The sequence below is a fragment of the Rosa chinensis genome, chromosome 3, assembly GCF_002994745.2.
Source record: "Rosa chinensis cultivar Old Blush chromosome 3, RchiOBHm-V2, whole genome shotgun sequence".
In the NCBI taxonomy this organism is placed as follows: domain Eukaryota; kingdom Viridiplantae; phylum Streptophyta; class Magnoliopsida; order Rosales; family Rosaceae; genus Rosa; species Rosa chinensis.
The window spans coordinates 1,243,910-1,270,018 of NC_037090.1; the positions used below are offsets into that span (position 1 = coordinate 1,243,910).

Genomic DNA, 26,109 nt, shown 5'->3' on the forward strand with positions numbered 1-26,109 from the left:
GCCAAAGTCGGGAGCCCCCAGATCCCAAAAGCCCCTCCGGCAACACCAGCCGTTCATCGATGAGGCATGGAGCCACAATCAATGCGGGAGCGCCGCCGGACAGACTGCAGAATATCCTTTGCTTTTTCCAAACCCTAGTTCGCTCGCCAACCTGTTTTCTTGGAGTAAACTTTTTATGTTATATTTCAATTAAAATTTGGACCACTCATATTCAATTGCTGGTTGAGCGGCTTAACATGTAACCGCATGTCTAGCATTCGAGTCCCAACTCTCACCATTTTGTGGTCAGCAGACTTGAGGGGGGCTTCGGGTTCGCGCGCTAGAGACAGGGGATTAGTCTGGCTTTGCTAGGATATCCTCATGGACCTTGATCCAAATACTAAGTAGCAGTGGATTAGTCTGGTTTTGCTGGGATAGGTTCAGTCCGAATACTAACTGAATGAGTGTGTTACTAACTCGCTAATATAACCGAGGTGGCTTCCTGCCATATCCACAATCAAAAAGGAAAAAAAAGTATATAAATGAAAAAATGAAATTAGAGAACATGTACCACTTCTCCAAATTCTTATCATGTCATCTTCACTATTGAAATGAATGTCAAAGAAACCTTTATCCAGATGAACCAAGTGCCATGGGTTCTCAGGGTTCCATTGAGTTGTAAGAGTTGCTTTTAGAGAATCAGTTCTCAAAGGAACTGACCCTTTACGAAGTAGAAATCTACCAATGAGATTAGTGTGAAAATTCTTCAGTCTACCAAGTAGAAATTTGCCTACCTAGTTACTAGCGTTTAAGTCCTAACTTCCACTAGTATGTGGCCAACAGATTTGAGGAGTTTTCGAGTTCGTGCACATGCGATGAGAGATTAGTGTGATTTTATTGAGATACCCTCGTAGATCTCGATCCGAATACTAACTAAATGAGTGTGTTACTAATTCGATAACACAACCGACATCCATCAAAAAGAAAAGAAAAAAAATATAAATGGCATGGAAAAATGAGAAAAGAAAAGAAAAAAAAAAGACTTCAATCATCATCCTTTTAGAGCTTCACTCACTTTTACCTCTCCTTCTTCTTCGTCTTCTTCTTCCCCAAAAAGCTTCACATAGCTCTGAGAGACAAAAGACCCACAGAGACCAAAGCAAAGCACGATGCTTTTTCAGGTGGGAGGCCAAGGGACTCGTCCCACCTTCTTCGAGATGGCCGCCGCCCAGCAGCTTCCGGCCAGCCTCCGCGCCGCCCTCACTTACTCCGTCGGCGTAACTACCTCAATTCCCTAAGGGCTCATCTGTAATTTCCATCGTTTCTGGGTTTCTGAGGCTTTTCGTTTCATCTCTAACTCTGAAAACTTCCTCAGGTGTTGGCTTTGCGGAGACCATTTCTGCATAGGGTTCTGGACTATGAAGACGAGTTCTTTGCGTTCCTCATGCTGATTCTCGAAACTCATAGCTTGCGAACCACAGGTTTTCGGCTTTTTCCTCTTTCGATTAGGAGAATTGAGAGTTTTTGTGATTGAATTGAGTGTTGCTGTGTGCAATTGGCGTTGAGTTTTTGGTCATTTTGCAGATGCTTCGTTTTCGGAATCTCTGTATGGACTGAGGAGGAGGGCTGTGAAGATAAAGGTGCAGAAGGACGATTCTCGGGTGAACTTAGGTGATGAATTTCATCATTCTGGGTTGGAAAGGAGACAGAAAGTTCTCTCAGTAGTGTTTTTGGTAAGAGTCTCTGGTCATTTTACTTGTTTTCGGAGCTGTTTTGGTTATTCGGCGGTAAGGAGTTATTGCTTTTAGAAATGCTGGTCTGCAATGTTCGGCTTGCAGTAGTTGTAGACCTTGTGTGTCGTGTTGAAAATGTTTAGATTGCCTTAAAAGTTTGTAACTTTGGATATCGTATCGGGACCTCATTCATTGAATATAAAATTTTGGGAGATGATGCTGTTGTGATTTCTGTTATGGCTCTAGCTGTAAGAAAAGAGTAATAGTTTTTGAAATGATGCGTACCAGGTTGTATTGCCCTACTTCAAATCGAAATTGCACGCAATCTATAATAGGGAAAGGGAAGCAAGACTACAAGCAACTTTATGGGGAGATAGTGGTGAGAGATTTGACGACGCTGACATAATTGATAGGGGCGAGGGTTCTGTTGTTTCAAGAAGTTTGGATGTGGAAGCATCAGTGAGGACACGTTTGGCAAAGAGGATCCAGAAATTGATAGGTGCTTGCTACCCATGGCTGCATGCTAGTAGTGAAGGTATATGCATCTTCTGGCTGGACCTAATTTTTTTTTTATTCCCTTAGATTTTCTTATTGCAAGTACGAGGATATGAAACAATACTTAAGCTAGTAAAAGAAGAAAAAAGCTACTTAATTTGTGTCATTATGCAAGTTTTATGTTCAAAGTTAAGTACTTGCTTTCCTTTTTCCTATTGTTAACTTAAGCTCTTTAGTCTTTCATCTTTGGTATGGACTTGTTATTTCTTCATCTTACATATATGTGCTGGATAATAGAAAATATTTGATGATTCCACTGAATTAGAGAATATATATTGACATGATTTTGGTTCATGATCAGGAGATTTGTTTCCCTTTAGCTGGTATATAGATATAGACTATAGAGTGACTTGATGCTGTAGCATTTTCAATATGTGATATTTAGTTGAGCATTCTCATCTTACTTTCAATGACGATTCTTCCCCTCATGCAAAGCATTATTTTTGATTTTGTACTAAGGCATACTAAACCCAACCAATTTCAATGGAAAAAACAAAACAAAAAAACCCATTGAGTCAAATTTTTGCAGTGAATCAATCTGATAAAATCTGTTTTGAAGTACTGAAGGTTCTTTATCCATGTTCATTGTCACATACAAGCCTCTGGGGAGATAATTCATTCTGACCTAGCACTGTTGATGCAGGATTTTCATTTGCTTACCAGATGTTATACTTGTTGGATGCGACGGGATTTTATTCTTTAGGATTACATGCGCTTGGGATTCAAGTTTGTCGAGCTACTGGGCAAGAGCTGGTATAGTGTAGCAAGAATTTATTTTGGTTCTTTTGTGTTCTTCTTTATATAGTGTTAGTGTAATCAGTGGCAAATTAGTTGTTACTATATGTTTTTGTCTTTGGGCTTTTGTTACAGTTTATGAGAGTGAATTGCTCATAACTTATTTCTGATTATATAGTGCAATAGTTGAAATACAATATTTTGGTGTCAAGGTAGATGGATACTTCTTCTAGAATTTCAAAAACAAGAAGCCGTGAACGTGAGAGACTTCGTGGTCCTCCATGGTTGAAGGTATAACTTCATCTGTTTGTCTAACAGCTCTAACCAAAACTTTATTCTGTACTATATTTATTTGTGAAAAGCAATAAGACCAAGGCTTTTAGTCTATAGTATATTAGCTTATTCGTAGTGATCTGGATTTGAATCACAAGAGACCTTACATTTGCAAGTGATCAGCTACTCTGGTTCTATTTCATTGGTGATATTTCAAATGTGAAATGAGCACCGATTCAATTGCCCTTGGTTTCTCATTTCTTGTTATGTGTCATTATTTTACATTCACAGGCAATACAAGGAGCATTGCTCAGTGGTACATACACGGTCCTGGATTATGCGCAGACTGGTTTAATTGCAGCAGTATTCTTTTTCAAAGTGAGTATGGCTTACTTATTATATTATGCCCTTTGTTATATTGGAAAAACAGAAAGGAAAAATAGTATTAAGTTTGTAAGTTGCTCTTTCTTCTTTTTCTTTTTCTTGGTAAAACTCTTTCTTTTATTATAACATGTATTTTGATAGACACAAAAACGAACTGATAAATAAATTTTAAAAAAAAGGTACCTTCAATTGGACAAATATGGTTAGAATATGTTTATAAAATATGGTTCTCATTTTCAGAGTGTCTTTTCCCCCGTTTTCCTGGAGTGGAAAGTTTAAATATGCAAATATACTTAAAAAAAAGTAACAGATAAATTTCTAGCATATTTTCTCATCTTCAATTCACTTTGAAAGAAGTTCTGATCTTCCATTTTTATTTTTCATTTGCTCTCTCTTATGTAGACCATCCCTGCTAACTTCTATTGATTTGATTTAAACTTGTAGATGATGGAATGGTGGTACCAATCTGCTGAAGAGAGAATGTCAGCTCCAACCATATACCCCCCACCTCCACCGCCTCCTTCTCCCCAGGTGAAGTGTTCTGCAATCCTTCTTATCTTTTGCTTTCTCAGTATAGATAAAAATGATAATCCTCCTAGATTAAAATGACATTGAGTACTTGCTTACTTTTTTGCATGGAAATTGCAGTAGTGTTCATGTAGTGAAACCTATAGTTCTTAGCTTTAATCATTCATTTCTTTGGGCTTGTTAGCACTTCAAGTTAATGTCTTGCTGTTTCACATAGTCTAATCCATTGTTATGAACAGGTTGCCAAAGAGGGGATTCCACTGCCTTCCAATAGAACTCTTTGTCCTCTCTGTTCACAGAAACGCGCGAATCCATCCGTAATTACAGTTTCTGGGTTTGTTTTTTGCTATGCCTGCGTTTTCAAGTATGTTTCTCAGGTGAGGTTTCCTGAAGCTGTTAATCTGGAAAACTTGGTCTATGATATGTATTCCCTGCTTTAGTTCATGTTTTCCATGCGTCAAGCTTGATGATTCTCAGTAACTAAATCGTTTGTGTTCTTTATACAGTATAAGCGCTGTCCAGTCACATTGATGCCTGCTAACGTCGACCAGATAAGAAGGCTCTTTCATGATGTGTAGAAAACCCAAATGGATAATATATCAAAGGAGAAACAATATAGTTCCCTTTTCAAGGGTTGTAATCGAGTCAGACATGACTCTGATGCTAGGATAAAGAGAGAATTCCCTCTTTTAATCATTTTTCGTATTGTGTATTTCTGATGTATGGTAAATTCACAGATATAAAAATTGTAGCGCTAATTGGTGCAATTTGAAAGAGACGTTTAGGTATATGTATTCCTTTTGTTGTTGGAATCACAGTTTATATTAACTTATCAAATCTAATTCGTTAGTGCAATGGAAATAGTCGGTTAGAAAAGTTACCAAATCTCCTTATTATTGATCATATATTATCCGATAGACTAACTGACTTCACACTTTGGAATTCAAAATAAATAGAATCACAATAGCATATACAGAAGATGTGCTAAGCTCCAAGTATGCCCATATCTATAACTCTCTCCAATTTTGCCTCGAACGGTATAGTCTTCCATTTTACTTTCTCATCCTGCAAAATCAAATCAGAGCCATCAAATCCTACACTCTGATTCGAGTAAATTACATGACATCTATCCGAAAAAACAAACAAAACCTATAAATGAACTCACTCATACCTCTCTGTTCCTCCCTGCTTTGTTTTCCATTCCTCTGCTGGAAGAGTTTGAGTCTGAATCCGTGGCCTGACCAGTGTGACTCCAGTAGCTCCCTACAGTCCCTATGATCGGTATTTGATCAGGACTCGGGCTTCGCGACTGGTTTAGAGTAGAAGAATTAGACAGCTGCTTAAGCTCTTCACTAGTCCATGCTCCTAAAATTGGTCCATCTCCAAGACTTCTTGATGAACTCACTCCCTCACACATCAAGTTCCCCACAGAATTTTCACTAGCATTCGAAACCAACCAGCTCGAAAGGCTAGTGTCAACCCCATTTTCTTGGTCAACAAGCTTTAGGTCATTGGACTCAAGTGGTCTTCTTCTGAAGTGTTTTGACAGCTTCAGTGTAGGCTCTGGACTAATTGGTATGTTGAAATCTTGCTCAGCATTCATATTCTCCTTCTCTTGGTGATTCGAAGCTAAAGGAATTGCTTTCGCTTTTACCTCCTTCCATTGACTAAGATTCTCAATTGGGCTCAACACTGAATGACAATTCTGACTCCTGATACTATTATCTCTACCACTTTGGTCTGATTCAATTGGCTTTGGCTTTGGCATTGGACTATTCACCTCCTTCTCATCTTCTTCAGCATCACTAACTCGCTTCCTCGAATCAATTGATATCGAAAACAAAGATTCTGAAGACTCTTGTTCTTGAATCACACTTTGTTTGTTGCTCTCAACCTCATCATCAACACTCCCACCATAATCATCTCCATTGAAATCACTTCCTGATAAATCTATTACACCTGCATCTTCATCCTCACTGTTTGAGCAATTCTCGTACCTATGATTCAATGGAGGAGATGGTACCACAGTAACTACACTTGATCCAATAGAACCCAAAATTGGTTCAATCTCTTTTGCTGTTTCCTCTTTATTTTCATTCTGTTTCTCATCAATGACTTCTTCCTCCAAATCAAATGTCACTTTCCTTTTAACATCATTCTTGGTTTGTTCTTCAATAACCTCTCTGGGTTTATGAACAGACATATAGATACAATCACAAATTTGCATGTATTAAATAAAAAGTTCAATACAATGCAGAACGGTATCATAATTAACAGAAAACCACAAAGTGAATGCATTGCTTACTTGGATTCTGTAATGGGAGTAATGGGTTTGATAATGTCATATAGCTTTGTGGGTTCAAATAGAATAGCTCCTTCTTCGGTAGCTTCAACGATCTGCGATACTTCAAAGTTAAGTAAAATCCAAGTGCATGGTGAATAGTAACGAATCATAGGAAGAGAAAATGTGAGCTTACTTGTTCTTGGTTTTGTATACAGGGAGTTACAGCCACTGATTTTCGGTGCTTTCGGCTATTAGAAGAAGTGAAACAAGCTGGAAAGCAACCCATTATAGCTACTTTCTTTGGAGCTGACTTTGTTTATGATGATGCCTTTTGATTCAGAAAAGATGGAGACTGGTTTTAGAGAAAGAGAGAGAAACGATGGTCAAGAAAAGTTTGAAGGAGTATGAAGCTTGAAAATATGACCGTTGGGGTTGTGTGTGGCTTTATTTAAGGGTAGTCAGTTCTAACAGTTTTGGCCTTTTGGGCATGTTCACTACTGTTTTCATTGATTTAACTTATTTTTAAGGTCTAGTTTTTTTAAGTGAGTATTCAGTGCATCGGTGTGTATTTGTAAAAATAAAAATTAATTAATTAATAATTTTAAATATATTTTCTTGTTATTAAAAATATTGGCTATAAATATTAATGACTGGTATTTATTGGATCTATTTGTTCACTTACACCGTTGATAGATAGAAGAAGAATTTTTTTTTTTTTTTTTGCCAAATGTTTTTAAGGTCTTGATAAGAAATCTTTCATGTTTTAGGCCCTTAAAAAAAATTCCCTTATGGCTCTAACTATAATTACGATTTCATTTTTTTGACAAAAGAAAAATTATTATTACAATTTCGTTTTTTGGCCATGTGATACCTGCTTGACATGTTGCTAGTCATATTGATTTAATATGTGACTGACAGCACTAACTATAACGAAAGATTTCTATATGTTTTTTTTGACGAGAAAAGATTTCTCTATGTTATTACACTGCAAATGGGAATTCCACTAGCTAACTTTTGCAATCTTTAACTAGTGTAAACTAAAGGTAACAGTTGAATAGTTGATTTCGGATATCACTTTCGTGCAAAATATGATAACTGTTGTAGTAAATAGGTAAAATGTCTATATCATGGAGTATGCACTTGAGAAGTGGAGAATGTGTGGTTTGTATGGAATGCACATTGAGAGGTAGAGAAATTGTGTAGCAAATATACTAATGTATATAGGGCAAATTTACACTACTTTGTAACCCTATATAAACCCCCTCAATATGAGAAGAAGACTCACCAATTCACTCTTCAGTTTCTCTGAAACACGTTATCAGCACGAAATCGCTCTAGAATTAGAATCGAAATCGATTAGAGTAGTGAAAGTTCTTGATCCGAACTAGGTCATTTTACCAACCTTACAAGAAACCCCAAATCCTATCACATATCAAAGCCCTTGATCCCAGAAGCTCAGAACCGGTTTCAGAACCCCCAGAACCGGCCGGAAACCTGCCGAACCGGCTGCCGGAAGTTCTGAACCGCTGTCAGTGTGCTGCCGAGCCCCTGCCGAGTGCTGCCGAGCCCCTGCCGAAGTGCTGCCGAGCCCCTGCCGAAGTGCTGCCGACAGCCCCTGCCTACCCCCTGCAGACCCCCTGCGCAGCAGCTGCCGAGCCCCTGCCTACCCCCTGCCTACCCCCTGCGCAGCAGCTGCCGAGCATCTGCCGAGGCCCTGCGCAGCAGCTGCCGAGCACCTGCCGAGCCATCTGCCGAGCACCTGCCGAGCAGCCTGCCTAGCACCTGCGCAGCAGCTGCCGAGCTGCTGCCGAGCAGCTGTCGACACATCTGTCGAGCGACTTTCCGACAACTTTCCGGCGACTTTTCCGGCGACTTTCCGGACACTTTTCCGGCGACTTTCAGGACACTTTTCCGGCGACTTTCCGGACACTTTTCCGGCGACTTTCCGGACACTTTTCCGGCGACTTTCGGGACACTTTTCCGGCGACTTTCGGACACTTTTCCGGCGACTTTCCGGACACTTTTTCCGGTCAATTCTTAAGGTAAACTTTTCTAAAAGTTCCCGTTTTTGAAGTTTTTATTACTTTTCTCTTCTTTTCACGGGGACTTCCAACATCCCTTATTCTACCCCCCTTTCTTCTTCATAGGGGAGACCAAAAAGGCCGAACTGTGGGGGTTCGTGCTCACTCCAAGCTTGGAGCTTGTAGAGTCCTCCAAACTTAGAATTTGTTGAGAAGAAAACAATCGACCACATACATCATTGTTTCGATTTAATCCAAAACCCCTCTTGGAATCAAGATTTTCTTGGAAGCGACTACGCTCAGAAAATCCCTAATTTCTTGAAAGCGATTACGCTCAGAAAGTTTATAGTTTTTCGTGGTAGCCTTTTTCGCTCCGAAACTAACCCTATTTTCTTGTTGTTCTTCAGGATGAGTAACCTGAACAAGTTGAGCTTCAACCCACTAGGGACAACAGGCGCAGGATACCACAGGTGGATCCGTGATATGCGCCAGCATCTTAAGGCTGATGGGATCCTGAGTACGATCCAAGAGCCAAGTCAGGACGTGCTTACTCCTCAACAAGCTCTTGCTTTTGAAGCAAATAGAGCAAAGAGAGAGGCTAATGAAGCAAAAGCCATCATTCTCATGACAAGGCACATGAATGACGCGCTCCAAAATGAGTACCTCAATGAGGAAGACCCAAGAAAGCTATGGGTAGAACTCGAGCAGCGTTTTGGCAACGTCCGTGATTCCCTGCTTCCCGACTTAGAAGAGAGATGGCAAAGCCTCCGCTTCTGTGATTTCAAGACAGTTCTTGACTACAATTCGGAAGCACTTCGTATCAAGTCTATGATGGAATTCTGTGGACATCAAATCACTGATACGATGTTGATCGAGAAAACTCTCTCTACCTTCCCTGTCTCTGCATTAATGATAGCTAAAAACTATCGAATTGATATCAATGCTAGACGCATCACAAGATTTCATGAGCTAATTGGTGTCATGAACGTAGCTGAAAAGCACGACAACATACTTGTGAAGAACTATAACTCTAGACCCGTGGGAACCAAGTCAATTCCGGAGTCTAATTATAGTCGCACCTCCAAGGGAGGACGCAAGGAGCGAAACCCTAAAAGAAGGGATAATTATGGACGTTCAGGTCCATATTCTCGCCCTAAAGAGGAAGGAAACCGCCAAGATAGGCGTGCACGGAACCGTGGAGGTAAACGTGTGAAGAGAGAGCGAGGCCAAGCCTCCGGTTATGGTGGTAACACCACCAATGGAAACAACCGTTTTCAAAGTGCTCCTAAAGCACCTCGATCAAGGGAACCTGACCATAATGATGCTTGTCTCCGATGTGGACTACCTGGACATTGGGCAAGGGCATGTAAAGCATCCCAGAATGTTGCAAACGCGTACAAAATGTATCGTGAAGCAAGGGAGGCAAATTACATGGAACAAGAAGATCAAGATGGCAATCTCGATCTAAGGGTGGAAGACGACAAAAATCAAAACCCAGAAACTGGCGATTTTGATTAAGTCTTTTCATTTTCCAAGAGATGTAGGCAATCGCCACATTATCCTATAGTAGATGCCAATGGGATTAATCTTTCTTCAAAAGTAGGCGTACTCAATGTAATTGTGATGTCTAGGAAGGTTTTGAGATAATTGGTACTTAAGCGAGCCTTTGCTCCACCAACATCTCTCTACTCACCTGGTCACCTTTGCATTGGAATTACCGAAAGAAGTTAGACGACTACCATTGCTTTGCATTAACTAAGTTTATTGGATTACGCTTTCTTTGATGAAATAAATGATGATGTAATTCCGTTTGGCTTATTAATAAAAGTTGAGTTCTTTCCTTTATGACTCCTTTTTTTAATTACGAGCTTTTCTCTTAAGGAATGGATGAACTACAATGTCTCGCTGATAGTGCGACTACGCACACCATTCTACGACATAGGCAATTATTCTTGGAGATGTTGCCTACATATTCCACTATGACTACGATGGCTGGGCCATCAGGTTTAGTTCAAGGACATGGAATGGCCCAATTCCTATTGCCAAATGGCACCTTGATTAAAGTCACTGAAGCTCTCTATGCTCCTAAGGCAAATCGAACCTTATTGAGCTTTAAAGATTTAAGAGCCAACGGATTCCATGCGGAAACGCATACTGAGAACGGAAAAGAGTTCCTTTGCATTACCTCTAATGATTGCGGACGAAAGCGCATCTTAGAGAAACTTATGTGTCAATCTAGTGGACTTTATGTCACTACAATTCGACCAATTGAATCCAATAATGTCATAAGAGAAGATCTCTTGGATTCTGACACATATTGGCTTTGGCATGACCGACTAGGGCACCCTGGTCGTGATATGATGCTCCGTATACTAAAGACTTCACACGGACATCCATTCTTCAGAGTGAGAAGAAGCAAGAATCGAGAATTGATTCCTGGACTTAACAAGACCGCAACAATTGCAGCATCTGGTGCTGCAGCCGTCTTGGGGCGCCATAAGGCTGGCCAAGTCCCATGTGATGACACCAACCATGAGCATAACGCCATGATTGTTCCTCCAAATAGCTACAATGCCATAGAAGGAGATGTAGTCACACATTTTGCTTATAATAGCGCTACAGACGCTCAGGCCCAACCAAAATCCTCATTGGTTGCTTCTAAGGCCCCTCGCTCATTTTGCAAAGCCTGTTCCTTCGGGAAATTAGGACCGAGACCGTCCTACGCAAAGGATCCTAAAATACTCATTCCGTTCTTACAGAGAATCCAAGGGGATATCTGTGGACCAATTCAACCATCATGCGGACCTTTCAAATACTTTATGGTATTGGTTGATGCGTCGACACGCTGGTCACATGTCGCGCTGTTGTCCACTCGAAATGCTGCTTATGCTAAACTCCTCGCCCAGATTATCCGTCTACGGGCTCACTACCCTGACCATCCAATTAAGTCAATTCGACTTGATAATGCTGGGGAGTTTACATCGAAAACATTCGATGACTATTGCATGTCACTGGGGATTGATGTAGAACATCCAGTTCCCCATGTTCATACCCAAAATGGTCTCGCAGAAGCTGCTATCAAACGACTACAAATGATAGCACGGACATTGGTAATGCACACTAATCTCCCTGTTTCTGCTTGGGGATATGCAATATTACATGCAGCGACGCTAATTCGTCTACGACCCACTGCAACCCAATCTTACTCTGCGTTACAGCTAGTGACTGGGTACGAGCCTAATATCTCGCACTTACGCATTTTTGGGTGTACTATTTATGTGCCTATTACGCCGCCACAGCGTACTAAGATGGGTCCACAACGACGAATAAGCATTTATGTTGGATATGAATCTCCAACTATCGTCCGCTATCTTGAACCCTTGACAGGCGATCTCTTTACCGCTAGATTTGCGGATTGTCACTTTGATGAGACAGTCTTCCCATCATTAGGGGGAGATAAGAACACAAATGTTCAACAGGAACGACAGGAATTGTCGTGGTCTGTCCCCACTATGTCTCATCTCGATCCCCATACCGCACAGTCCGAACTTGAAGTGCGAAGAATAATCGAGCTCCAGAACGTAGCAGACACTCTGCCTGATGCGTTTTCTGATATTGCTAAAGTGACGAGATCACACATACCTGCTGCAAACGTGCCTGCAAGGATTGATGTCCCGAATAATGGACATAACGCCACTCCTTTAACGCTAGGAGATGGCACCATTGCTCAACATGGCAATAATGTGGCATCTATGGCTGTAGGTCCCGCAAGGAAGCGCGGTAGACCGATTGGTTCGAAGGATACTCGCCCTAGAAAAAGAGCGAATGAGGCACAAATAAATCCTTTGATCATCGATACTCAAAATCCGTCCCATGAGAATGTTCCGGATTATGGTTATGTCCAAGAGACATCATTGGGGGACGCCTCAGTGTCAGAACCTATCCATGAGAACATAGAGATCTCTGTAAATTACACTAGTGTACATGGGACGTGGGAAAGAAACTCCATCATCATTGATGATGTATTCGCGTATTCAGTGGCGCGTGAGATTATTGAGACCGATGACATCGAACCACGCTCCGTTGATGAATGTCAACGTAGAGCTGATTGGCCAAAATGGAAAGATGCGATCCAGGCAGAACTTGATTCTCTAACGAAAAGAAAGGTATTTGGCAAAATTGTACCAATACCACCCAACACCAAACCAGTTGGTCACAAATGGGTATTCGTTAGAAAGCGTAATGAGAAAAACGAGATTGTAAGATACAAAGCTCGTCTTGTGGCGCAAGGCTTCTCACAACGCCCTGGAATCGACTACGAGGAGACATACTCTCCCGTAATGGACGTTATTACGTTCCGCTACCTTGTCAGTTTGGTAGTTTCCGAAAAACTGAACATGCAGCTTATGGATGTGGTTACTGCATATCTATATGGGGATCTAGATACAGAGATATACATGAATATTCCAGATGGAATTCAACTACCCAAATCAAGTGGCTCTAATCCACGGAGCGCGTTTGCAATTAGATTGAAACGCTCACTATATGGATTAAAACAATCCGGACGGATGTGGTATAACCGTCTAAGTGACTACTTGATTGGTAAGGGATATGTCAATAACGAACTATGCCCATGTGTGTTCATAAAAAGGACAAGTTCCGGATTTTCAATAGTAGCGGTTTATGTCGATGACATGAACATAATTGGCACCCTTAAAGAGTTAAGGGAAACCGCTGAACACTTGAAATCCGAGTTTGAGATGAAAGATCTTGGGAAAACACGGTTTTGTCTCGGTTTAGAACTTGAGCACCGTAGAGATGGTATCCTGATTCATCAATCAGCTTATACCCAAAAGATGCTTAGGCGTTTCAACACTGACAAAATCAAGCCTTCAAGCACCCCAATGGTCGTCCGTAGTCTTGATCCAAAGAAGGATCCATTTCGTCCAAAAGATGACGATGAAGAAGTGCTAGAGGCAGAAGTGCCCTACCTAAGTGCAATAGGTGCATTATTGTACTTAGCACAATGCACGAGACCAGACATCTCATTCGCTGTGAACTTGCTAGCTAGATATAGCTCTGCGCCAACACGACGCCATTGGACTGGTGTTAAAGATATCTTTCGATACCTAAGTAGTACGATCGATATGGGCTTGTTCTATCCCTACAGAAAGAAGATGGATTCGGACCCATCAAGTGTCAGGAACGCCACACATGGTGGATTGCGTTCCCTCTCCCCATCCCAAAACGATATAAGTGTTTTGGAAGGTTTTGCTGATGCTGGGTACCTCTCTGACCCACACAAAGGTCGCTCCCAAACTGGTTATGTTTTCACCATGGGAAAAACCGCGATATCTTGGAGGTCTACAAAGCAGACCCTAGTCGCTACCTCTTCAAATCATGCAGAGATTATTGCTCTTCACGAAGCAGTTCGTGAATGTATATGGCTTCGATCCATAGTTACGCATGTTCGAAGCAATTGTGGTTTGAAGTCTACCACAGATGAGCCTACGAGCATTTATGAAGATAATGCTGCTTGCATTGAACAAATGAAGCAAGGTTACATCAAAGGCGACAACACCAAACACATATCGCCCAAATTCTTCTACAATCAGCAACAACAGAAGCTCCTCAAGATCAAGGTGAACCAGGTTCGATCTGAGGACAATGTGGCAGACTTGTTCACTAAGTCATTGCCCAAATCCACGTTCGAGAAACATGTGGCAAGAATTGGCTTGCGGAAATTATCTGAACTCCCATGATCGTTGTCATCAGGGGGAGGCACAGACATCAGGGGGAGATGTCTACATGTTCGTCTCAAAAGCGTGAAGGGTGTGTTGTGCTCTTTTTCCCTTTCGACCGAGGTTATTTTTATCCCACTGGGTTTTTGTTACTCGGCAAGGTTTTTAATGAGGCAACAAGAGAAGCACCATGTTATCCAGAAACAAACTCCACACTCAACGCGCGTTGTGCTCTTTTTCTCCTTCGACCAAGGTTGTTTTTCCCACAGGGTTTTATTACTTGGCAAGGTTTTTAACGAGACAAATTAGAAGCGCACCTCCAAGACAATACTACTGACATGATATATCCAAGGGGGAGTGTTGTAGTAAATAGGTAAAATGTCTATATCATGGAGTATGCACTTGAGAAGTGGAGAATGTGTGGTTTGTATGGAATGCACATTGAGAGGTAGAGAAATTGTGTAGCAAATATACTAATGTATATAGGGCAAATTTACACTACTTTGTAACCCTATATAAACCCCCTCAATATGAGAAGAAGACTCACCAATTCACTCTTCAGTTTCTCTGAAACAATAACTTATTTTTGTAGCATTGTGAATTTAAATATCGTAAGTGAACTGATTCATGGCATCCGAATTTTAAAAATTACCAACCAAAAAAAAAAGGTGTCTCAAATGGTCCCAGTTCTATTTCTTTTTGTTTTGTTACAAATCATGCTAGCTTTCGTTTTCGATCCTCCAATCAATCTATTACATTTCCTAGACCTAAAGATGAAAATTGATCGACCAAAAAAGAAAAAATCAAAAATGAAGACATTTGAATATATTCTGATTCCTATATAAGCATCACCCGTCACTTTTGTGACAACGAAAGAAGAGTGTGACGGTCCATTGGGGATCAAAGTGGGTCCAGTCTATGTTTGTCACTTTGCAACACGTGTCACTTTTCATTTTGCTCTTCAAAGTTAGGTACTATCTACTAACCTAGTCTTAATTTAATCTAATCTCATTTAAGGTAATATTAACTATGTGTACCCCCGAGTATGATAAACAATTTGATTAAATAAAAAAAGAAAAGAACATTGCAATTTGTATTGGTATTGATTTTTTTACCCACTATTACAACTACCCATGATAATGTTTAATTTCATAATAACTATTAGACGAAGCAAAAACGTGTATTTGAGTCTTTCTTATGTGTTAAAATATGTAAAACTTTCATCCCATTTTGGACGCGTGTGATTAGCAAGGGACACTTAATTGATTGCTCACCAAGTTACACTTTGGTAAATATTTTATATTTGCTTCTTGATTAAAAATACTCAATAGATGTTACCTCCTTCACCATAAGGACCAAAAAACAGTGAGAGAAAAGACACAGTTGTTGCTTCTTCTGCGAAGAAAGAAGTTCACGATCTGTGAAGGAAGGTATTTTTAAAAAAAATTATACATAAAACAGAGATAAAAGTGGCTAAAGGTGTAAGTTTCAAGTCTATAACAAGCAAAATGATTAGATTATCTAATCAAATTCTTATCTTTATAAGTTTAGAGCTTTTTGTCTTGTTTTTTTTTTTTCGACTAGGGTTTAGAGCTTTATGTCCAGTCTTGGATTCAAAGCTTTGTTTATCATAATGAAAGGGATAATGATCAAACTTGATTTAACTAGAGAGGGACCAAGGACCAATGAAGTGGTGATGAGAAATGATAAAGTTACTCCACTTCACCAAATGAGCCACGTTTCTTTCTAATGGGTTCGTGCCACGTGTCACTGTGAACTGACACTGACAGGTAGTGAATGATTGTGAGCTGATGATGTAGCACACGAAAAATCTTTAACAAAATATGAGTGACTGACTGCGGTTATTCAGAACAGTATGAAATGTCTGTTTCTGCTTAAAATGGACACCTCGCCAATTAATGCCACTAACTACTCTCTCTCTCTCTCTCTAAAACCCTTGGAACTTTGGAAGCAATGAATGTGTGGTCCTTTCTTGGATTTTCTGAGGTACCCATTTGAGTTCTGGTGCTGATAATCTTGGTTTTCCAAGTTCTTCAAGGTAATCACATTGTCTCTTGTTTCGGGAATTTGAGGTGTCTCTGATTAGTTGCTTTGTTCTTTTGTGGTATGTGTCTTTCTGCATGGGGCTCTCTTCTCAGCTCTGTTTCGTGTTTTGTTTTGTTCTTTTTGCTTCTGCACTATCTACTCTTGGATTCTTTCTATTTTGGTTTTTTACCTCACGGGTTCTCTGTAACGTTTGTTTCATGCATATCTATCTCTTAAAGTCTTGAATTTGTTTCTGTAGTTTAAAATATGGTAATAGGGTCTGTGTTTGTTTCATTGTTTCTGCAAGAAAAGGTGAACAATTTTCAGGTTTTCTTGTGAGAAGTTGCTGTTTTTGAGTAGTATTGGAGTTTATGGGGCATGAGTTTTGCATTTTCTGATAGGAAAGTTCATTTACTTTTGCAGTTGGAAGGAAGATGGAGGTGGACCAAGTAGAGTTTAAAGGTGAAATCGACGGCTGAGATCGAAAAAATTTGTGATCATTGTTCCTTCTTTGGTAGTTTGGACTTTGGAACAAGTAAGCCTATTTCCCCATGCTTTGCTGCTTGTGAAAACCACTTGTGCAAAAGTAGAAAGATCTTTGCTTCATGTGATAGAAGTTATGAGTTAGGTGGCGTGTCATGGAATTTTGGTGATAAAAGGGTTAAGGTATCTCTTGGGTTCTTTGATTTTGGAGAGAGCAAAAAGGAGAAGCAAGATTGTTGTTGTTATTATGGAACCATTAAATCAGAAGTCTATAGAGAGAGTGGTTTCACAGAAGGCTTTGCAAATGGGGAGTTCATTTCCATGTCAAATCTGTGTGGTGGGTTTGCTCTGTGGAATCTGTCTTACTTCTTTGTTTATGGCTGCTCTCACTTCATTTGGTACTTTTGAGTTTGGTGGGTTTTCGTTTTCGACCATAGCTGAGGGTGCTTCAGCTGGGCACTCAAGCTCAGAGTTCATCAGTGAGTGAAATTTTCTCCTTGTCTACTCTTTAATTAGTTGTCATTATTGTTTTCACTAGACTCTGATCATTTCTGCTTTTGTTTTCTCTATTTGCCTTTGATTTAAATCAAAGGACACTTGAATGGAACAATTATGCAATGATAGATTTCAGGAAGTATAACTTGCCTAACTTAATGAATTAGGTAGTTCTGAAACACTTTAAATTTAAATGTGGTGAGAAAACAGGATGGGAAGTATTAAAAAGTGCAACAAAAGTTGAGAATCAACATCTGGTTCATTTCAGTTTTTTAGCTTTGACTATAGTTATTAGCTAGTTGAATATCTACTATAATAATTCTATTCACAATCTGTACTGATATGCTTCAAACAGAACCCAGTTCAGGTAGTTAAGTTGAAGAAAACATGTAATCGGTTTTCAGTCATTGGTATGCTTTGAATAGTCTAATCCAAAATCCAAAATAATTTGCGAAAGCTTAGTCTGTGGTGCTGAATTAAAGATACGTTTACATGCACAGACTGCAGTTCTGAACCAATGATAACACAGAGAGTGGTAGTCGATTCGCTTGGAAGTGAAGAAACCATCAATAGTGAGAGAGCCTCATTATTGTATTCAGCTTGGAGTGCTTTACTAACTGAATCAGATTCCGGAAAAAGTGATTACTTGCAGAGAAATGGACTAAACAGATCCAGTGTGCCAAACACCCCTCATTTGGAAAACTGCAAGTTGAAAGGACAAGTACACAAGCGCCTTGATAAACATCCCGAGAATGAGAGCCATCCAACAGCTGCAACAAATGAGCAGTCTAGCTATTTTAGGAATCAAGCTATGTCTGAAACTGCTTATGCTCCTTGGGTATGTTCCTAGTTAGCATTCAAAATCCAATAACACTGTTTATTAGAGTCAGTATATAGGTCAAATGCAACTGTGCATTATTTATGATTTGTACACATGCATCTACATGAGTCAATTTATGTCTATATATTTACATTTTATTTTATTGTATATACTGGATATAAGCAACAAATGAAGTTAAATGTCTGAGTCCTCAATCTCACGACCTTGTCTTAGTGAGCTAAGATGATGGTGTTCTGCAATCTTGTTATAACTATGAAAGCTTCTGTAGATTACAGGGTCTGACGAAGAAAATTACCCGTCAACACGAAAAGTGCAACGAGACATATGGCTGCATCAGCATCCTTTGAACTGCTGGGATCCTAGTGTAAAGTTTCTCGTAGCTGACTGGGAAAGATTACCTGGATTGGGTATTGGAGCCCAGATTGCTGGAATGTGTGGAGTTCTTGCTATTGCAATGAAGGAAAAAAGGGTCCTTGTTACCAACTACTTTAATCGAGCTGACCATGATGGTTGCAAAGGTATAATATAGCTATAAAAACAATCTCATCTCATTAGTTCTAATGGAATAATAAGACAACAAACATTCAAGTATTGGTGATAAGTTTCATTTACTCATAGGTTCGTCCCGCTCCAGATGGTCCTGTTATTTTTTCCCAGAAACATCTCTAGAATGTCGAAATCGTGCATTGGAGCTTATAGAAAGTGAAGATGCCTGGAAAAGTGGCACCATCAAGGCAAAAGATAATTATACTTCAAAGGAAATATGGGCTGGACGAACACCTAGGTATCAAAATTCCTTAACTTACATTATCATTTTTATCTCACTTCTCCTTGTGTCATTTTGCTAATTATTTGATGCAGAATATGGGGTGATCCTTGGAGTCATTTGCAACCAACAACAGAAATAAATGGGACTTTGATTGCTTATCATCGCAAAATGGATCGAAGGTGGTGGCGAGCACAGGTAATCTCCTAAACAGGTGGTCTGTTTTGTTAAAGTTTTGGATGAATGTCATTTTAATTTTCCATACCGACTTGTGAATTGTTTCATAATGGCAGGCAGTACGATACTTGATGCGATTTCAAACCGAGTACACATGTGACTTGCTGAATGTTGCTCGCCATGCGGCATTTGGAAAGCAAGCTGCCGATATGGTAGTCAGAAATTTCGAGGGGGAATGGTCCAAGGTGGCACGTTAATTTTATAGTTAAAGTCTGCCCTGATTTTCTTGCAGGACGGGTCATAGAATAAAATTTGGAATCATATATTGATCTCATGATTCTTGAAGCTGTCCTATTCAATTTCTGAGTCTTTTGTCACAGGATGTTACAGTGAATGAAAGGTCAGATATTGAAGAGTTTGTTTGGTCTAATCACAAGCCATGGATGCCTAGGCCACTACTGAGCATGCATGTAAGGATGGGAGACAAAGCATGTGAAATGAAGGTAGTTGAATTTCAAGAATACATGAGTCTTGCTGGCCGCATTAGAAAGCGATTTCCACAGCTCAACAGTGTTTGGCTTTCCACTGAAATGCAGGTCCAATTTTCTAGCATGCCAAATTTTCCATTAACATCAATTTCCTTATAGACTATAGAACTCATGGTTATGCTTAAACCTCAACCAGGAAGTGATTGATAAATCTAAAGGATACCCTCATTGGGACTTCTACTACACAAATGTGACACGTCAAGTGGGAAACATGACAATGGCTGCTTATGAAACAAGTCTTGGTAGAAAAACCAGCACGAACTACCCGCTTGTCAATTTCTTGATGGCAACCGAAGCTGACTTTTTCATTGGAGCGTTGGGTTCTACTTGGTGCTTCCTTATAGATGGAATGAGAAACACCGGAGGGAAAGTTATGGCTGGATATTTGAGCGTCAACAAGGACCGTTTCTGGTAGGAAGTTCTGATTCATCTAAGCTGGGAATTGATAGGGTTGCATAAATATGTAAATAGTTAGTTGATTAGGTCAACAATTTTGTTGTTCTGTGCACATGAATGAAGGAGAGTATACATCTCTGATCTCCATCACTTATTCATGTAATGTAACCACCTACACCTACTTCTTATGTATATCTAAATGCGTAAATGGACAAACAAAATTTTTTGACTTAAGAGTTTCGTCTTTTCCTATTTCCTTCATGATGTAGGAAACTTGGAATGTGCGGTGTGGAGCAAATATATGCAATTCAAAATTTTGTGCAAGTATATATATATATAATGCATAACATTGAGTTGCTTTAAATATATACTGATAACCTGATATAAGTTGAGGTAGTAAACCAGTAACTAGTTTATGTGCCTCTTCCATTGCCTAACTTCCAAGATCATTCCACAGCCTCCACAAAAGGCCACTTAAGCTGTGGTGTACATTCCGATTAGTAATCTAGTTTGGAAACTGGTGTCGGCCAATGTGGTTGGAACAGCGGGAAGGCGCCTGCCATGCCCCAAATTAGTTCTCGAGATGGAATCTCTGCAGCAATCTCTAAGGTCTTCTCACGAACATTGCACATCACTACATAGTCAATGATTGTAAAGTACAAGACATCCTCCTCATCTGGATGGAAACCTATCACAGTAAACACTTCATAGCGCTCTCTGCGTATACTGATTAAACGACTTTTGGGAACCATCTGGTGAAGAAAAATTTGGTCCGACACCAAACACCATTCCAAAGTTCCATTTCCTTTGTTTTCTTTCAACTCCCAAATAGTGAATGGAGCATGAACACCAAGAGCAATATGACCAAGGCACATCCGCAAACGCCCTCGGCACAAACCAATGTGCATTGGTCCATTAAATCTCTCTTTGAAGGAATCAATGAAACGACATTTATTGATAGTTCCTTCACCGGTACTACTAGTACCAACACTAAAGGGATCTAACTCAACAGTAAAGCCGTCATGAATCCACCAATACAACTTTCCATTGTAAGCAACACCTGAACTTCTAGTTTGGAATGAGCTAAAGTCTTGTTGTGGGCATAACACATTAGCCCACTTGTACACTCTCCATTGACCCGTCTCGGAAGAGAAGATCTCCACGTTAAAACCATGTAGTAATATTGGATTTGGAAGGATTCTCACAACCCTCCACCTACAGTCGGCATTAACCTTAACACTAATATTAGTGCCATCTTGATCATCCTTATAGTAGTAGTAGGGATCACAAATGAACCCTACCGGTCCTCCTGTCCAGATTGTGGGAGGAAGACGGACCCACTGCTTGTTGTAGTGATTGCAGACGTAGTAATCGTGTCGATAGCACCACAGGGCTAGGTCATTACAAAACCCTAGCACAAAAGCTTTGTGATCATCATGACCTTGCAAACCAGGGAGGAAAGAAAAAAGGTGTGATTCCTTCCATGATACCAAATGGTGTCGTTTTGACAACATCTTCATAGTAAGTAGGAGTAATGTTATGTGCTGTTTATCCTTTTGGGCTTGGGGAATCAGAGCTAGAGCAGAAGATAGAAATAGCTTTCTCCGGAGACATAGAAATCGGCAAATAAAATAAGGATCGGAGATGAGAGTGCACCAAAGTTTGGACACACACTTGCATCGATGGACTTTTTTACAGTGATAAAGTCGAGAGAGGATTTCAACCAATAACAAATCTGGGAGATCGTTAATGGTGGTGGTGGAGGATTTTGACGGTGAACTGGTGCATGGGGTCATGGCGGCAGCAGATGATTAGGGTTTTGCATGGTTTTGTTTATATAAGCTAAAGCACTCTGGTCGAACAAGGACGTACCACGCGTAATAACTCATTTATCAGCAAGAGTCTCTGATCTCTACGACGTACCATACTTAATTTTTATTGGTCTTAAACTCTTGAGCTCTATCCTTCATGTTGAGTTTGATTTGATTTGGACTCGGACTTGTGTTTATTAATGTGTTACTACAGTCATATTATAGTGTTCAAACATTTATGCTTCGAGCCTTCGACTCAAGGTGAAATTTCCTCACCATCTCATCTTTCATTCTTGGTTTTGTTTGAAGAATGAAAAAGAAACAGAATCATAACTATGGCTTGCAAAATGCATACAAACAGGAGTGAGACAGATGGTTTACCAAACACAAAAAATGCGAATTTGATAAAGGAAACTTTAGATACAAAGATTAATAGGAGATAAACAGGAAAGGAGAGCTAATGGAAAAAAGGGAAGTGGGTTCCTTTCCGATTTCACATCACATAACAATACAACAACTGAAGAAGATACCCTTCTTCTAAATCAACAATTGATAGCCTAAATTGTATTCAAAGGGAAGAATAAAGGTCAGGACTGCACAAGAATGAGGCTTACCACATTTTTTGTCCCACTGAGTCCATCAGCAGAGGCAGAGTAAGATTGATTCATGTGGAAACTATTCTTCAACATCCTCGTTTGCTTGATGCGTCGCATCACTACTCTTCGCTGTTGCATGTTTCCTGTGCTTCTTGCTCCTGGCTTTCTTGGCTTTCATGCGGCGTTTCTTCTCATTGGCATCAACCCAGGTATAGTCGGGAGGTATGAGGAAGGGGTCAACCTCATCCTTATATCTGTGACTATCACTGTCACTTGACTGCCCACTACGGGTCCCTTTCATCCATGAAATCCATGATGAGGATCCCTCTGATTCCTTCGACTTTGCATCCTGAAAATGTGCTGGACTGGAGAGAGGGGTTGAAAACTCCTCCACTGGCTGAAGCTCCTCAAATTTTGTGAAAGTTACGAGAACTCGTATTGTTGGAACAATAGGGATGGCAACCTGCAGTAGAGAAATGCAACATTGAAAAGTAGAAGCGGAAGATTCTCTATATGGTAAACCCAATAATTACACGATGTTAATCAATTAGAGCCGTGATTCATCAACAGAACAGCCAACGGATGAAAATGATTGTATGACTAACTTTAGTTCTCACAGTTCAGTTTCATATTCCCCATTAGTCAACTAATCTTTTTGTGACTGTAACATGCTTTATAATGGTACAAAATAATAAAACTTTCCTGTTACGAATAGATTAGTCATCCAAAGGGACCTAGCAAGCGCTTTGAACTGACTTGAAGACGGACAGTTCCCAACCAAAAATGCATAAATTAACATTCATTAGGTGATGTAATCACTAGAGGTTTTGGACAATAACTACCATCCTAAGCACATACAAACATAGAAATTCTTTTCCTCATCAATCACTGAGTAGACTTCATTTGGAATATTTTAACATTAGTATGCATCTATTCCTAATATACAGGTGAGCTATACTGAATCTGGAAAGAGTACCTAAAGCTATTGCTTAATCAACCAAGCAGAACAAATAACTGAAAAAAAAAAAAAACTATTAAGCTGGAGCTTTTGGATTACCTTGACAGGAAAAGTGCCATGGGGCAGTTTAGTAGTCAAAAGCTCCCTGAGTCTCCTTATAGCCTTGACCTTGTTTGCTAAGATGTCTAGTAAGGGAAGAAGCTCATCTGTTTTCAGAGGGAAATCTGGAGTCAACCATAAGACGGGTCTCAAACCCTTTTTATACTCACTCTCATGCTTAGGTTCATTAGATCCTTTCTTCTTTTTCTTCTTACTGCTTTTGTCTTTTCCCTTCTTGGCATCTGTCATATCATCTCTAGGAACTTCGGATGATGGTTTTTGATGATCATGTGGTTTCGGGTTGCCACCTTCTGGAGCCAACTTTGAGAACTTCTTCAAAAGCTTTGGATCTTCAGAATCATCATTTCCCTTTGAACTTTTCTTGTTCCAACCAAACCAACTCTTCTTGTCCTTACTAACACCGTTGAGTTCACCATTCTCAAAGGTGCCTGCACTATTTTCATGGCTCTCAGTTACCCCACTATCCTCGTCCTCACAAACACCATCAGAGTGTCCCATACGAAGTGCAGAATCCAACTGAATCTTCTCCTCAGCGGTTAATACATCATCATATTCATCATTGTCACCACCATTTGCCACCCTTTCTTCATCGTCCACTGCAAATAGCTCCTCATCTGTCATAGCCCCAGGAACCCGCCTAGACTTTACACTCACCATCACGTGAAGCATATCAAAAACTCTGGCCTTCCAATTTCCAACCATCTCCGTCCTCTCCTGTCGCCTCCAGGTTAAATGGGGAACAAGCTCAGCCTGAGTAACATCAATGCCTGGCCTATACATATTCGTTTGAGACATCAAGGCCACTTCATGGGCAACTTCAGCTTCAGTCGGTTGGGCACCAGCTCCTTCCAAAGCATTTGTGATTTCTTTTTCCTTATGTGCTAGAACAATCAAAGAACCAGGGGACAAATTCACATTACCATCCTCTGAAGAGTAGCCCTCTCCAAGAAAAAGAAATGTTTGATCAGACCTTTGAATGCGAAACCCATCAAAACCAGCAAGAGTCATATCGGCACGGAGATTAGAACCACGCTTCCAAATGCGGTAAGTATCTGAGGGGGCTATTCGACCAATAAACGGGATGACTGAGCTCTCAAAATGAAAAGTTATCTCCATGTAAAAATCACGAATACGGTTTGCAGAGGCAACAATACGGGGAAGTCTACGGCACCATTTGGCCCAGGCAAGCGGTTGGTAGTGCCGTGCAATAATCATAGCAATGGCTTCCTCTCTAGTGCACACTGCTTCTTGGAGAGCACTCCAACCATTCTCATTTTGAAGACTCCAATCAGCACCAGCAGCCATCAAAATCTCTGCTGAGTTTGGATCCCGGAGACGCACTGCAAGATGCAGAGGGGTCTCACGACCAGGAACATCACGACGATCAATGACAGCTGAGACAGAATCAGCTCGGAGCTCAGCCTCAAGAGACTCAGCTTCAGTGCTTACTTCACTAGCCTTGGCAAGCCGGGGGAGGGTAGAGATAATGCGCTTAAGGGCAGTATAGTCACGGCGTGCAACCGCCAAATGAGCTGGACTATGGGAATATTTGGAAAAATCTTCCATTGCTTATATATATTGCTTTACTATTCTCTCAGTTCCTAAGCTAATGCTCCTTCCATTTTTGTTGAACTAAAGCTTTGGAACTCAAATCTAAATAGGTAGTACTCATACACTAAACTTCACGATTCTAAAAACCACAGACAACCACTTGGGGTTTTCTCACTACAGTTTAACCCCAATAATTCCCAAAACCCAGATAATTTAACACAAACCCCCTCTCAATAATTCAATTCAAATTCAAATCACACTTGATTTCCTCACCATTGCCAAAGCTTTCACCACTTTTTCATCTCAATCTCCCGATCCTCAGCTCCACCAAGGCAGCCACAAAGCTCCAAATCTGTAAAAGAACACAAAAGATTCAAACTTTCTAGCTCAAAACAGCACACAACAGTAAACCCATCAAAACCCACAAATCAAAAATCAAAACTTTCTGCTTGGAAACAAAAACTGATCCACATAGCCACCATAATTTGCCTACATTTTCAAATCCCATCTCCCAAAACCCCCCCTAATCTCACTTTTCTCCACACCCAAATCACAAATTGACTTTCTTGAACAAGAAAAATTCACCTGACCCAAAAAAAAAAAAAAGCAAGAAACTTGGATTGGGTTTTGGAGTGAAAGCTCAGCTCTTTCTCTCTGGTGTGGGCTCCCAATTCAACTGTTGAATCAGTAAGAGAGGAGAGAGAGAGATGATGACGATGAAATGGGTTGTGGGCTTCAATCCCACGGTTGGTGTCAGATAGGGGGATCCAACGGTCAGGATCTTGGTTCAAATCCTTGTGCCTATGTTCACTCACAAACTGTTTTAAGAGGACAAGACCCAACTCGGTACCTGACTCAGTGTTTCTCCCCCACACCTCAGATCTCTCTCTATCTCTCCTGTTCTGTTTTTCCAGGTTGAAGTCTCTTCACTTTTGCTTTTGCTCTGTTTTCGCAGCTTTAGAGCAAAGACTAGAGCTTTTGCCTTGCTTTGTGGGGTGAATTACTTACCTGCCATTCCAGTAGATGGTAATTAAGTTTCTGTTTTTTTTTACATGGGATTGGTAAAAAAGCAGTTTCCATTTTGGAAA

At 40.3% G+C, this 26,109-nt stretch overlaps 4 protein-coding genes across 8 annotated transcripts; 2 read left to right on the forward strand and 2 right to left on the reverse strand.

Moving 5' to 3' along the window:
- The first annotated feature begins 1,051 nt into the window (after positions 1 to 1,051).
- On the forward strand, positions 1,052 to 5,029 carry LOC112191548 (peroxisome biogenesis protein 12). The gene is made up of 10 exons (XM_024330911.2): positions 1,052 to 1,256; positions 1,355 to 1,460; positions 1,564 to 1,712; positions 2,001 to 2,247; positions 2,911 to 3,020; positions 3,219 to 3,293; positions 3,567 to 3,653; positions 4,104 to 4,190; positions 4,427 to 4,564; positions 4,694 to 5,029. The coding sequence occupies exons 1-10, from the start codon at positions 1,149 to 1,151 to the stop codon at positions 4,763 to 4,765; spliced, it is 1,179 nt and encodes a 392-aa protein (XP_024186679.1). The 5' UTR covers positions 1,052 to 1,148; the 3' UTR covers positions 4,766 to 5,029.
- Positions 5,030 to 5,102: 73 nt separating this feature from the next.
- On the reverse strand, positions 5,103 to 6,886 carry LOC112191549 (protein JASON). Its single transcript, XM_024330912.2, has 4 exons — positions 6,665 to 6,886; positions 6,493 to 6,584; positions 5,359 to 6,370; positions 5,103 to 5,252 (listed from the first exon to the last, which is right to left on the reverse strand). The coding sequence occupies exons 1-4, from the start codon at positions 6,755 to 6,757 to the stop codon at positions 5,172 to 5,174; spliced, it is 1,278 nt and encodes a 425-aa protein (XP_024186680.1). The 5' UTR covers positions 6,758 to 6,886; the 3' UTR covers positions 5,103 to 5,171.
- A 9,250-nt stretch (positions 6,887 to 16,136) lies between these two features.
- LOC112193726 lies at positions 16,137 to 20,219 on the forward strand. Of its 4 annotated transcripts, none has more exons than XM_024333956.2 (9): positions 16,137 to 16,292; positions 16,703 to 17,241; positions 17,758 to 18,095; positions 18,367 to 18,616; positions 18,717 to 18,882; positions 18,960 to 19,062; positions 19,158 to 19,289; positions 19,422 to 19,637; positions 19,726 to 20,219. In XM_024333956.2, exons 2-9 carry the CDS (start codon positions 17,010 to 17,012, stop codon positions 20,002 to 20,004), a joined length of 1,716 nt encoding a protein of 571 aa, XP_024189724.1. In that variant the 5' UTR covers positions 16,137 to 16,292; positions 16,703 to 17,009; the 3' UTR covers positions 20,005 to 20,219. The 4 variants fall into 4 exon arrangements, with proteins under 4 accessions (XP_024189724.1, XP_024189727.1, XP_024189726.1 ...); XM_024333959.2 differs by lacking the exon at positions 16,137 to 16,292 and adding an exon at positions 16,307 to 16,358; XM_024333958.2 differs by lacking the exon at positions 16,137 to 16,292 and adding an exon at positions 16,408 to 16,591.
- A 1,953-nt stretch (positions 20,220 to 22,172) lies between these two features.
- Positions 22,173 to 26,000, reverse strand: LOC112192172. Of its 2 annotated transcripts, none has more exons than XM_040516289.1 (3): positions 25,872 to 26,000; positions 23,450 to 25,373; positions 22,173 to 22,855 (listed from the first exon to the last, which is right to left on the reverse strand). In XM_040516289.1, the coding sequence occupies exons 2-3, from the start codon at positions 25,034 to 25,036 to the stop codon at positions 22,472 to 22,474; spliced, it is 1,971 nt and encodes a 656-aa protein (XP_040372223.1). In that variant the 5' UTR covers positions 25,037 to 25,373; positions 25,872 to 26,000; the 3' UTR covers positions 22,173 to 22,471. The 2 variants fall into 2 exon arrangements, with proteins under 2 accessions (XP_040372223.1, XP_024187526.1); XM_024331758.2 differs by having other exon boundaries at positions 25,607 to 25,985.
- Between the last annotated feature and the right edge of the window lie 109 nt (positions 26,001 to 26,109).